General features: G+C 39.1%; 2 protein-coding genes across 3 annotated transcripts in view; both read left to right on the top strand.

Annotated features, from left to right (window-relative positions):
* Window positions 1-12,565, top strand: part of cemip (cell migration inducing hyaluronidase 1) — a 194,355-nt gene that overhangs the window by 21,229 nt on the left and 160,561 nt on the right. The window lies entirely within an intron of this gene.
* LOC132382414 (cell surface hyaluronidase-like) overlaps window positions 1-12,565 on the top strand; it is a 115,490-nt gene that overhangs the window by 54,203 nt on the left and 48,722 nt on the right. For both annotated transcript variants that reach the window (XM_059952577.1, XM_059952578.1), the window contains 2 exons: window positions 3,600-3,809; window positions 4,814-5,019. In XM_059952577.1, the coding sequence (XP_059808560.1) occupies window positions 3,600-3,809; window positions 4,814-5,019 (416 nt within the window). The remainder of the gene's footprint in view (window positions 1-3,599; window positions 3,810-4,813; window positions 5,020-12,565) is intronic.

Genomic DNA, 12,565 nt, shown 5'->3' with positions numbered 1-12,565 from the left:
AGTTAGACATGGAGTATGTGAAAGTGAGAGCAGGGTGGAGATTGACAACAAAGTAGTGAAGCTTTAGAGTTATGGATAATGCAAGAAGCAAGCCTTTCAGCTGATATTGGTGTAATGGAATAAGTGAGGGTAGTAGCCTGGATAGGGCTAACATTGGAACTGTATCACCTCTCTAATAAAGAGCCTAGCTTGCATTTATGTAAAATCTCATTGCTACACCAATTATTTGGAGAAATTAAATGGAGAAGGGTGATTAAAAGCAGGTTCAGCCAGGTTAAGGAGTGGTGGTGGAAGATGACTGGTTGAACCACTGTTCAAGGAGGAAGTGAAGTACCTCAATACTGTTGTGGGAAGTAGGTGTAGAGAAATTGCATGCCCATGTTGAGGATGGGCTAGTTGGGAACTGAAAATGTGTATAAGAGCAAGTATTATAGGTGTCCCTTAAGTGAAGAAGTTATGGAAGAAAGGATAGGGGAAAGCAATACCATGGGGCAAAAGCAATCAGAAACAAGGTCTACTAGGACAGATCCTTTTCAGTCTTCAGGAGTGGCTAAAAGCAGGCTGTGGCACTGAGAAACGGGTTAGAAGCAATGAGGGGAAGACCATGATAAAATGAGGTGATTGATTGTCAGGGAGACAATAGTTTGATGGTGATATCATGGTTCAGGAGGAAGTGAGTTAGAAATTACATTTGACTTCTGCTTTAAGACTTTGGATCACCAAACCATAATAGCACTGTTTTTGTCAGCAGATTTAATATCTGGATCAGTCCTTAGTGAGTGCAATTCACAGCTTCAAGGAGATGAGGATAGAGCAAGAGTGGAAGAAAAAATTAATATGTTAGCATTTGGAGTTATTTATATATATACTATCATGCCCATATTCAATGAAGAGACATGATGCATTAATTTGTAACTACTCAAATATCTTGTTCAATCCTCAGCTTCTGTGGCAAACTTCTGTGTTTTTGTAGTTTCAGTACCATTCATGCCCCTCATCTTACTTGTGGAAAAAATAGTAATTTAGAATAATTGCTCCTGCCTGTATCTTATGAACTCTCATTGCTTTCACATATTCCTCATATTCCTCATCTTCTGCACTCAACTTTGTGCTGTAATTGCCTCACGATATTTGTCAAAAGTTTCTCTTTGTTCATTTATTCTACCCTGTACAGTCCTTGACAATGTAGGTGTTAAATTATGAATTGACCCTTTCTATTGAAATCATATTTAACATTTAATCTTTCCAGTTCTTCTCCAAAAGGCTTCCATAACTTTGACACCAATTACTTTTGGACTGCCTGTTTTCATTACAATTGGGGAAAAAACACATTTTGTCCTTACATTAACTGTCTTCAGCTCTAGTTCTTGGTAAAAATGTCCTTGTCACATTGACACCTTTGTCCTTTTCTTTTATTCTTTCTCATGTTTTTTTATATAACTGTCAAATTTGATTGCATTCTTGTCATTCATTCCAGACTACTTGGCCAAAAGGAAAGGGTAGCGATTTCATTCTGATTAGGACTCTGTCTTTAATTCACCATGGACTGATTCTCTTGATTGCACTTAAAGATGTCAGGGCTTGCTAAACCTTACTCATCTGTTGTCCCAATTAATGTGTAAAATTGCAATATGATACAATTATAGGGGTTCTGCAGACTATAGAATATCTGATCTACAGAAATTCAATGGTACAGCATGCAATTTCTCCCATAATTTTTTGAAGTGTGTTTCATAGCAGGAAAATTAGTTACAGAAATGAATGCAAGTATTTTCAGGAATTATGGAATAGGGGATAGCAGCTCATGAATTTAAAGACGACCAGTCTTTAAATAGAACTGTTTACATAAAACCTCCCCATAGTAATCAAACAAATATTTTATCTTTAAGAATGCAGCTGTCTCTTAAGAGAGTTGCTTTAGAAACTGAGGCAAATCTCTTCTTTTGACATGTAAAACATTTTACCAAAAACTGTAGCATCCATTAAACCTAGGAAGATAATAAATCTTGTTCATCAGTTATAATTAATTACATAACCAATATTACTATATCCCCTCTTAACATTGAATCAAGGCAACATTATTCATAGCAAGGAGATTCGAGGTTGCTATTCTGCCCTTTGGCAAAGAATTCAGCTAGCCCAGAGTCCTTGAGGGAAGAGGTCCCTTCTCCCAAACTCATCAGTTAATGACATAAAGTGCCTTCTGTCTACTTCATGAAATCTTTGCTTTTAATATAAAGGTCTGATTTAGTGACATACGTAACTGTGCGTAACTGTGCTAATAATGCTCTGTATGTGTGGCCTCTTTAAACTCAGAAACTTCAAAGTGCAGGTTTGTATGTGCTAGGTGACATATAAAGCAACTGTTGTTAAACTGTGATGGACAACAGTGAGTCTATTGCTACTTTTAAAAGCTTGCTAACATGGTCAGCAGCACTGTTTTAATTTGGGTTTCAGAGCAGAATAACCTGGATCTATGCAACTCCAACCCTGGAGTAAGAAGCAATTTGTAATTAATTTTTATTTTGATTAGAATAACTGTTCACAATAATAAGGTGGAAACAATATAACATGTTAAAGTGTTTCAATTTCTTCAAACATGAGCGGTTAGGGCAGTGAAGGAGGATTTTGGTATGCTTGCCTTCATAGGCTGAGGCTTTAAGAATAAGTTGCATCTGTACAACGTATTGAATCGGCTGCAATTGGACCATTGTGTACAGCTTGAGTTGCACTAGGAGGATAATAATAGGAGGATTCTAATATTGAATATTAGAATATTGAAGAGATTCACCAGATGTTGCTTGGAATAGAGAGCATTACTCATAAGGAAAGATTGGATAGACCTGGTTTATTCTCACTGGAATACAGGAGGCTGACAGGTGATTTTCTAGAGATTTATACTACTGTTTTGGGGGCAGAGGGAGGAAGCAAGGCATAAAAGGTCAATATTTTTCCTAGAGTGGAGGAGTCTAAAGCTAGAGTGTAAGTTTAAAGTGAGAGGGGAGAAATTTCAAGGAAGTATGAAAATCAAGTCTTTCACACAGAAGGATGGAATGTGTTGCCAGAGGAAGCAATTAGTGCATTTAAAAGGCATTTGGAAATGTACATTGGGTAGGAAAGAAGTAGAGAAATACGAGTGTTATGGCGGAAATGGAATTAGCATAGATGATCATCACAGTCAATGTAGGGCTGAAAGGTGAATTTCTATGCTCCGCATCTCTGTGACTCCAAGTGAGATGGAAGTTGTGTAATGAGGCTTACTGTTGTCTTTCTGCTTCTCCTGCATTGGCATTGACATCCTCCTGTTCTGATCTATCCCTTCTGCTTTAATGCCTCACACGTGTAAAGAGTCGTTTGAAGCACTGTATTGAAGTCTATTGCTTCCTAGGGTAAATATCTCATGAAGATGAAGAAAAGCCTGCCGTGCTAGAATATTTTAACATGTGAACTGTACTTTTCTTAGAGCTGGAATTAAAGTAGATTATTTTAATAATTATCTGTCCATGACACAACTAAAATATTGTATTTTCAAAGATTTGTTTCACAGATTTAATTCTTAATACATATGGAAACACTTAATTTTTAATTTGCCTTGGTAGATCCTAAGAAACTTCGCCTCAGTTCACTTGTCTGGCATAGAGTTGACTCACATGGGCCAGCAGATACTTGGGAGTTACCCAATACATTTCCACCTAGCCGGAGACGTGGATCAAGAAGGTGGATATGATCCACCAACCTATGTGGACAACGTAGCCATTCATCACTGTTTCTCTAGATGTGTTGTTATACATGCAACAAATGGTTTGCTGGTAAGTGAGTTTCTTCATTTCACCTGACTCTCTAGATTTAACAAATATAGTTTGCCAGCCAATAGAACAAGATTTCTCATACACACAGTTCGCAAATCCTAAAGACAGATTTTGTGCTTGTAACACCCATTGTGCTCTCTCTCCTTCATGTGTAAGGTGTTATATAAAAGCAAATTTTTGATTCCATTTTGTTAAAACTTGCCTTCCAGCTTACTTCAGCCCAAAACATTGTTGAAATTGCATGGTTTTCTGTGGAGTTTATATAAATTGTTACCAGTTTTATTTTCAAACCTTGCCAAAATTTTAGACCAAAGGTAGAGTTCCAGGGATTTTTTAAAAGTTTTCTGCAGCAGATGTGTTAACAATAAGTGTGTTCTCATCTAGTCAAACATTCCCTTTATACTAACCATTGTTCCTGCTATTTCTCAACATAACATTGCCATTTTTATCTCCTTCCCTATTCTGACAAAGGATCTCCAATCTGAAATGTTCACTTTGTTATGCAGATGTTCTCTAGCTGTTAGGTGTTTCCAGCTTTATCTTGGCTTTTAACAATAGGCTAAATAAATCAGTTCCAACTATTTCATGGACTTCCATTGAAAATTTGGGTGGAGTGCCAATTTGTTGTCATAGTATTTCTGTCACTGATTACATCACGTTTATACCTTTTCCTGCCCTTTTACATCTTGGACTTGATACTCTGCCAGGAATATATCCAGGGATGCAGAGCACATTCTCCCAAAAATGCTGAGATTTATTTGTTGAATGGGAGACTGATCATTTTGTAAGTATGTCCAGTTACATTCACAGAGTGCTTGTCTTTGTCTAATAGGCCCTGACTCATAAATGACCTACAGTGAAAGCTGCATTTAAATTGGGAAGAGGAGTAAGCCATTGGCTGCCCTCAAGCCTATAGTGCCATTGAATAAAATCAAAGCTTAATTTGATTTTCTTTGTTACTTTTTTATATCACCCTAATTCAATATAATCTTTTAATTCTCTAGGTCAAAGATACAATAGGGTATGACACATTAGGTCATTGTTTCTTCCTGGAGGATGGTGTGGAACAGAGGAACATACTATATCACAATCTGGGTCTCCGTACCAAGCCAGGCACTATCCTCCCTTCTGATCGCAATGAAATTATGTGTGTTTCAATCCGTAATCAAGTGTGTGGAAATTATGTTCCTGTACCAAATACTGACTGCATGTAAGTTAAACTTTGTAACTTTAGAACTTTATTGGTAGGCTCTAGAGATAGGCATCTTTTGAGGTCTAATGTCAAATTATGCTCAGATGTCTAACCATATGTGATTAAACTTAAATGTAAAATGGGGCATATTAGAGTTTCTCAGGGAAAGTGGCAAACTTTTATCATATGTTTTTCTTCAAGTATGAAGATTTTGACTATCTTTCATACAAATCCAGACACCTTGGCACAGAATCTCAGATCAGACACTGCAAACCAATAGTTGCATGTGAGCTACCAGTATCTGCAAATTTTCCATGCATGCATCAGTGAGTATGGAAGTTCCAAGGTTGCTGCAAGAAATTCACTACTGATGGCATGAAGAAGATGGAACAATACAGCACAGGAAATGGCCTTTGGTCCACGTCTGCACAAACCGTGATGCCAGACTGACCTAATCCTATCTTACTGCAAATGGTCTATTATACTCCATGGTTATGAATTTGTTTGGCTAAATAGCCCTTAAGCATCACTGTCGTATTTGCTTCTATCACTTTCTTTTGCAGCTCATTATAGGCTTCTGCCACTCTATAAAGCAAAACATTGCCTCTTAAATCTCCTTTGAAACTTTCCAGTTCTCACTATAAACTTATACCCACTATCTATCTTCCCCAGGCTACTTCCATTAGGCCATAAGACCAGGAGCAGAATTAGGTGTTTTGGCCCATTGTCTACTCCACCATCCCATTGTGGCTGATTATTTATCCCTCTCAACCCATTCTCCTTCCTAACCTTTGACATCCTTACTAATCGAGAACCTATCAGCCTCCGCTTTAAATATACCCAATGCCTTGGCCTTCACAGCCACTTGTTGCAATTAATTCCACAGATTCATCACCATCTGGCTAAAGATGTTCCTCCTCATTTCTGTTCTAAAGAGTCTGAAGATGTGCATCTGATCCTAGACGCCTTACTATAGGAGGCATCATCTCCAGGTCCGGTTTCTCTCGGCCTTTTGGATATTCAATATGTTTCAGTGAGCTTATCCCCTCATTCTTTTAAACTTCAGTGAGTACTGGCCCAGAGCCATCAAATGGTCCTCATACTTACCCTTTCATTCCTGAGATCATGTTGATGAACTTCCCCCGACCCTCTCCAATGCCAGTAAATCCTTTCTTAAATAAAGGACCCAATTATGATTAATTATAGATTATTATACAATTATAGGTTAATTGATCGCATGGGTATAATTGAGTGGGGTATAGTTGGGCCAGAAGGGCCTATTACCATGTTGTAACTCTTTTTTAAAAAAACAAAGTTATTATGCTTCTTCCATTTCACCTGAGAACTAATCTATCATTATCTGCAACTATGTCAATACATACAGAAGAATTGTCAGTGTTGCTGAAGTTTTTCCTCACTAAAACTTTGATCATTTCTCAACAGTATTGCCTATTCCTGATAGACTTTCATATTTTTTCAAGAAACCCATCTGGATATGCCTAAGAAATTCTAGCTTCTTCGTACTAAGGGAGGTGGTCAATATGGGGGTGTTAAAATCATAGAGTTATACAGCATGAAAACAGGCCCTTCAGTCTAAATCATACATGCTGATCAAGATATCTGTCTGAATTCGTCCCATTTGCTTGCATTTGGCTTTCATCTCTGTCTAAATCTCTCTAAAACACTGTAATTGTACCATTTTCTCTGGCAATTCATTCCATATATTCTGTATAGGGGAAGAAGTCCTCTAGTTTTAGACTCTGCTACTCTCAGAGCAGACTAACTACTTTATTTTCACAATCATAATTTTATATGTCTCTATAAGGTCACCCCTCAGCCTCCAGGGAAAACTGTCCCAGGTTAGCCAGTATCTTATAGCTCAATGCCTCTAGTCCTGATAACATCCTTGTGAATCGTTTCTGCAGCCTTTCCTCTGTTCCATGAGCTCCTTCTGGCTATTGGGAGGCCTGTAGTATAACTGCATCATAGTGGATTTATCTTATTTCTGAGTTTTACCCACACGTCCTTGCTGGAAGAGTGTTCCAGATGCCCCCTCTTAACATTCTCCCCCAGTCAATTTGGCAACTCCCATATCTCTTTTATATCCCTTTCTGTCACATCTGAAATTTCAATACCCTGCAATGTTGAACTGCAAGTCCTGTTCTTCACTCGACCATATTAATGTAATGGCTCCAATATTATTGCTCTACAAGTTACTAAGCTCATCTGCCTTACCCATTATACTTGTTGCATAAAAAAACACACTTCATAACATTATTCCTACCATGTTCATTGTCCTGACCCTGCCTACTGGATTCACTTGACTTAACATCTACCCTCTCCTCAATCACTGGCCTGTGGTCCAACTGCTCAAATTTCTTCTGCCACACAAGTAACACCTGTGAACCTCCCTGCAGTGATTTGAAAGGTTGTGCCTTTAAAAATGTTGGAATTTAGAAAAGTATTGATGGGGAGTGTTATTAGTTTAGCTAATATTTCTGAGAATTTCTTAAATTATCTTACTGGCCTGAATTTTATATTTTTAAAGCTTGAAGAATATATTTTCAGTTAAAATTTTTAACATGATAAATGTTAACATGAGACATGATAACATGTCTCAAACTGTTTGAGGATTCTGACTAAGCCTTGTGTTTTAGGTTCTCCACTTGGTGCTCCTTGCAATGAAGAAGGCACCATTTGAAGTGTGGGGGGGGGGGGTAATCGCTAAGAGTACCGCCAGTAGTTTTTGCAGGTTCCCATTGTGAGGATTTACAAAGTTTTAAATATTTGACAGCAGGCTGGCAGCCAAGCTACTGACCACAAAGTCTGTCCCATTATAGGTAGAAATTTATAGCAGATGCTTTCCCATTCTTAACATAACATACCATCTCTTTCTGCAATGCATGAAGATCTGGTTGCACTCTGAAGAGAACCTTAGGACAAATACAGTTGCCAGAAGTTGTCTTATTCTCCTCTTTCCTGAGTTGGTGCAAATTTCATGGAATGAGATATTTGTAAAAGTTCTAGATTGGTTGATCTGATGTGACTTTTATTGTAACCTATTCACGTAAAATTGAGAAATAAGTGACTGCAGATGTTGGAAATCTGAAATAAGAATGCTGGAAATGTGCAGCAGGTATCCGTGGAGAGGAAATAGAATGTTTTAGTGCAAATCATTCCCATAGGCTAAAATCCTACAAACTCTTTCTGTCTTATTACGGGGCATAAACTCTGCCTTTTTCTCTCCACAGATGCTGCCCTACTATTGAATATTTCCAGCCTTCCTTTTAGTCTTTAGGTCAGTTGGACTTCTTGGCTAATGATTTGAATTCTAGTTCTTCTATTTTCTGGACATGCAAACAGAAAGAATTTCTGGCCTGGAATCAATTGTTAAATTTATATTTATACAGGAATCCTGATGGCCAAGTTTTGTGTATTCATGGCTAACTTGTATTACTATGACTTTGAAAAGATCTGAATAAATTAAATAGAGATGGTAGGAAATTGAATAGTAGAATGCCTCTGAAGTGAGGAATAAATTGTGATGAAAATCAATGGGTTAGAATGGGATTGGAATGGGAAATTGAAGTGACTGGCAATTGGAAATCTAGGAGTATTCTTGCAGACTGATCTTGCAAATAAGCATCCTATAACATGAACAAATTGAGAAGACTTTTTTCATAAGTTACATTGTTATCCAGGATCCTAGTCTATTAAGCCTCACATATGGGAAGATTATGACAGTGCAGATAATTACTAAATTAGACATCAATGGCCTTGAGACACTCAGGTTGAAGGAGCAACAACTTGTATTCTGTCTGGGTTGTCTCCAACCTGATAGTATGAATATCAATTTCTTGAACTTCTGGTAATTGTGATGAATATCCCCTTCACCATTTCTCATTCCCACTTCCCTCTCTCACCTTATCCCCTTACTTGTCTATCTGCCACTCCTCTCTCTTCCCTTACTTCCATGGCCTTCTGACCTCTTCTATCAGATTCCCTCTTCTCTAGCTCTTTATCTCTTGCATCAATCGACTTCCCTGCTCTTTACTTCACCACTTCCCCTCTCCCAGTTTCACCTATCACCTACCACCTTGTACCACTTCCTCTTCTCCTCCCCACCTTCTTACTCTAATTTCTCATCTTTTTTTTCCAGTCCCGGTGAAGAGTCTTGGCCTGAAATGTTCACAGTTCACTCTTTTCCATAGATGCTGCCTAGCCTGTTGAGTTCCTCCAGCATTTTGTGCATATTATTTTGATTTCCAGCATCTGTAGATATTTTCTTGTTTGAATTTCTTCTGTGAAGGGAAAGGCATTGCCTAAATAGTAACGTAGAAATGTGGACCGATTCTCTGGAGTTGAGAGATCATGTCATAAATACCAATTATGGAATTGAATTTTTCATTTACCTGGAATTCTAAAATCTCCTCATCATGGTAATGATAAAAAGCCACTAGGTTGCTCATTTTAAAAAAAATAAACTCGGATGGCCATTAACCTTCATGGAGGAAGTACTCTCTCCATACTTTGTCAGGTCTATTTGCGACTATAATCACTGTAATCTGATTGGCACTGAAATAGGGTAGCAAGTAACATCGCAAGTTATATTATAATTAATACATTGAAATAAAAGAAAGCCTAAGTGACTACCACAATTGACTAAGACATCAAAGTCACTCCCAGCTGTATCAACCTTGGGGTGACGCAGTAGCGTAGTGGTTAGCAAAATGCTGTACAGTACAAGCAACACCGGTTCCATTCCAGCCACTTCCTATGAGGAGTTTGTACATTCTCCACGTGACCACATGGATTTCTTTGTGTGCTCCGGTTTCCTCCCACAGTCCAAAGAGGTATCAGTTGGTAGGTTAAATAGTCATTGTAAGTTGTCCTGTGATTAATCTAGGATTTAATTGGGGGCTGGCTGGATGGCATCACTCAAAGGGCCATAAGGGCCTATACTGTACTGTGTCTTGAAACAAAACTTTGTAAGGTCCTCATAAATATCTGGGTACTGGTGTCAAAGATGTCCCACATACAAGTCAACTAACTGCCAGATATATAGAATTGTATCTTAAAATCAAGGTGTTGTGCCATTCTATTGCAATACCTGACTACATCCAGTATCACTGGCAATGCAGATTTACCTGAGATGGCAGTGTAGTTGTGTGCAAATAGGAGGGAGCAAACGCGGTAGTCTCAAAATTGTCTCCTAACCCCATAATGTATTATGGAATCAGGTCAAAAGTACGCAAGGAACTCTTTTTAAATTATTTTCATAACCAGCTATTAATATTGGAAAACTTTCTACTTGCCTGAATGTGCAGGCACAACAACAAGGCATTCGATATCATCGAGAGTAAGCTAGACTGTTTATTTGATGACTTCTCCACTTCCAGTACACATCACATGAAATGTTTAGAGTCTTCAAAATATGTATCATTTACATGCCCAAGCTATTGTGAAATCTGCTTCTTTGTGCAGTTGCATGTTCTCCCTATATCCAAGTTGTTTACCTCCAGATTTCCTCCTACAATACAAAGATGTGTGGAATGGTAGATTAAATGGCCACTTCAAATTACTCCTGGTGTGTAGATGAGCAGTAGAATCTAGAAAGGGTTTATGAGAATGTGGGAAGAATATAAAAATGGGATTAATGCAGGGTTAGAGTAAATAGGAAGTTGCTGGTCAGTGTGGACTCAATGGGCGAAAGAGATTCCTGTCTGTATGACTCCAGCAACTCCAAAATTATTACATGGAAGAATGAAGTAGGGAGAGATGCATAAGAATGTAAAACATAAGAAAGAAAAATAGAAGTTTGGTCTTTCAAGCCTGCTTTACCATAAAGATCAACACTTCTTTTTGTTTCATTCCTCAATGTCCAATATCAATCTCTGTCTTAAAAGAAATTGTGACTGGGAGACAACAGACCCCAAAATAGAAAATTCTAAAGCAACGCACACAAAATGCTGGAGGAACTCAGTGGGCCAGGCAGCACCTATAAACAGCTGATGTTTTGGGCCCCTCCCTCAGGACTGGAAAAAAGATGAGAAGTTAGAGCAAGAAGGTGGGCAGAGGGGAGGAAGAAGTGCAAGGTGGTAGGTGATAGGTGAGGCTGAGAGGCGAAAGAGATAAAGGATTGGAGAAAAGGGAATCTGATAGGAAAGGGCAGAAGACCATGGAAGAAATGGAAGGGGGAGGTGATGAGCAGGAAAGTAAATATGGTGAGAGAGGGAAAGAAGGGGGCAATATCTGAAAGTTCAAGAAATCAATGTTTGTGCCATCAGGTTGGAGGCTACCCAGATGGGATATAAGGCATTGCTCCTACCTCACTATGGCAGTAGAGGAGGCATGTCATGAATGTCTGACATGTCAGAATGGGAATGGGAAGTAGAATTGAAGTGGGTGGCCAACATGAGACCCCGCTTTTTCTGGTGAAGCAGTCTCCCAATCTACATCAGGTTTCACCAATATACAGAAGGCCACACTGGGAACACCGGATACAGTAGATGAACCCAACAGACTCACAGGTGAAGTGTTGTCTCACCTGGAAGGACGTTTGGGGCCCTGAATGGTAGTGAAGGAGAAGGTGTAGAGACGGGTATGGCACTTGTTACACTTGCAAGGATGAGTACCAGGAGGGAGATCAGTGGGGTGGGAAGAATAGACAAGGGAGTCGTGTAGGGGACGATCCCGGCGGAAAGTGGTGGGGGGAGGGAAAGATGTGCCTGGTGGCGGGATCCTGTTGGAAATGGTGGAAATTACAGAGAATTATATGCTGGATGCTGAGGCTGGTGGGGTGGTAGGTCAGGACAAGAGGAGCCCTATTGGTCGTGGGGTGGCAGGAGGATGGTGAAAGACGGGAAGCCCCTTTCTTTGAATAAGGAAGACATCTCAGTTCTGGAATGAAAATCCTCTTCCTGAGAGCAGATGCGGTGAACACTGAGAGAAGGGGATGGCGTTTTTACAAGTGACAGGGTGGGAAGAGGGGAGAAGAGGTAGCTATGAGAATCAGTGAGTTTATAAAAGATAATAGTTATAAACTGTCTCCAGAGATGGACAGATAGGCTCTTTCTAAAGAGTCACTTTGCTCTGAAGAATTTTTTCTGCACCTCAGTCTTAAATAGATTTCTACTTATTCTGAGGGTGTGATCCTTAGCTCTTGACTCCTTAGCCAGCTAACGGTATCTTACTTGCATCCCCCTTATGGAGCTTTGCAGGAATTTCGTAAGTTTCAATGAAGTTTCCTGTCATTCTTCTAAACTGTACAGAATACAAGCCTGATCCAGCAAACACACCATCTAAGTAATGCACCCTCTGTATGCAAACTTGGCTGAACAGAGGAGCACTTTTAGTAATAGACTAAGATAACTGCAGCGTTCCAAAGAGCACCATGTCAGATAAATCTTACCCTCGGCCATTAGGCTCTAACATGAGTCAACCTGTAGCTGGAGGAATGATGACCTCCTCCTGTTAGACTGTTTGAAGTAATTTATTTTTATTTTTTCTTACTTCCCTTCTAATATTTGTGTACCTGTGTACTTGTAATGCTACTGTGACATTG

The sequence above is a fragment of the Hypanus sabinus genome, chromosome 28 (genome assembly GCF_030144855.1).
Source record: "Hypanus sabinus isolate sHypSab1 chromosome 28, sHypSab1.hap1, whole genome shotgun sequence".
NCBI lineage: Eukaryota > Metazoa > Chordata > Chondrichthyes > Myliobatiformes > Dasyatidae > Hypanus > Hypanus sabinus.
Note: the sequence above shows the minus strand (reverse complement) of the source record. Positions and strands in the feature narration are given on the sequence as shown.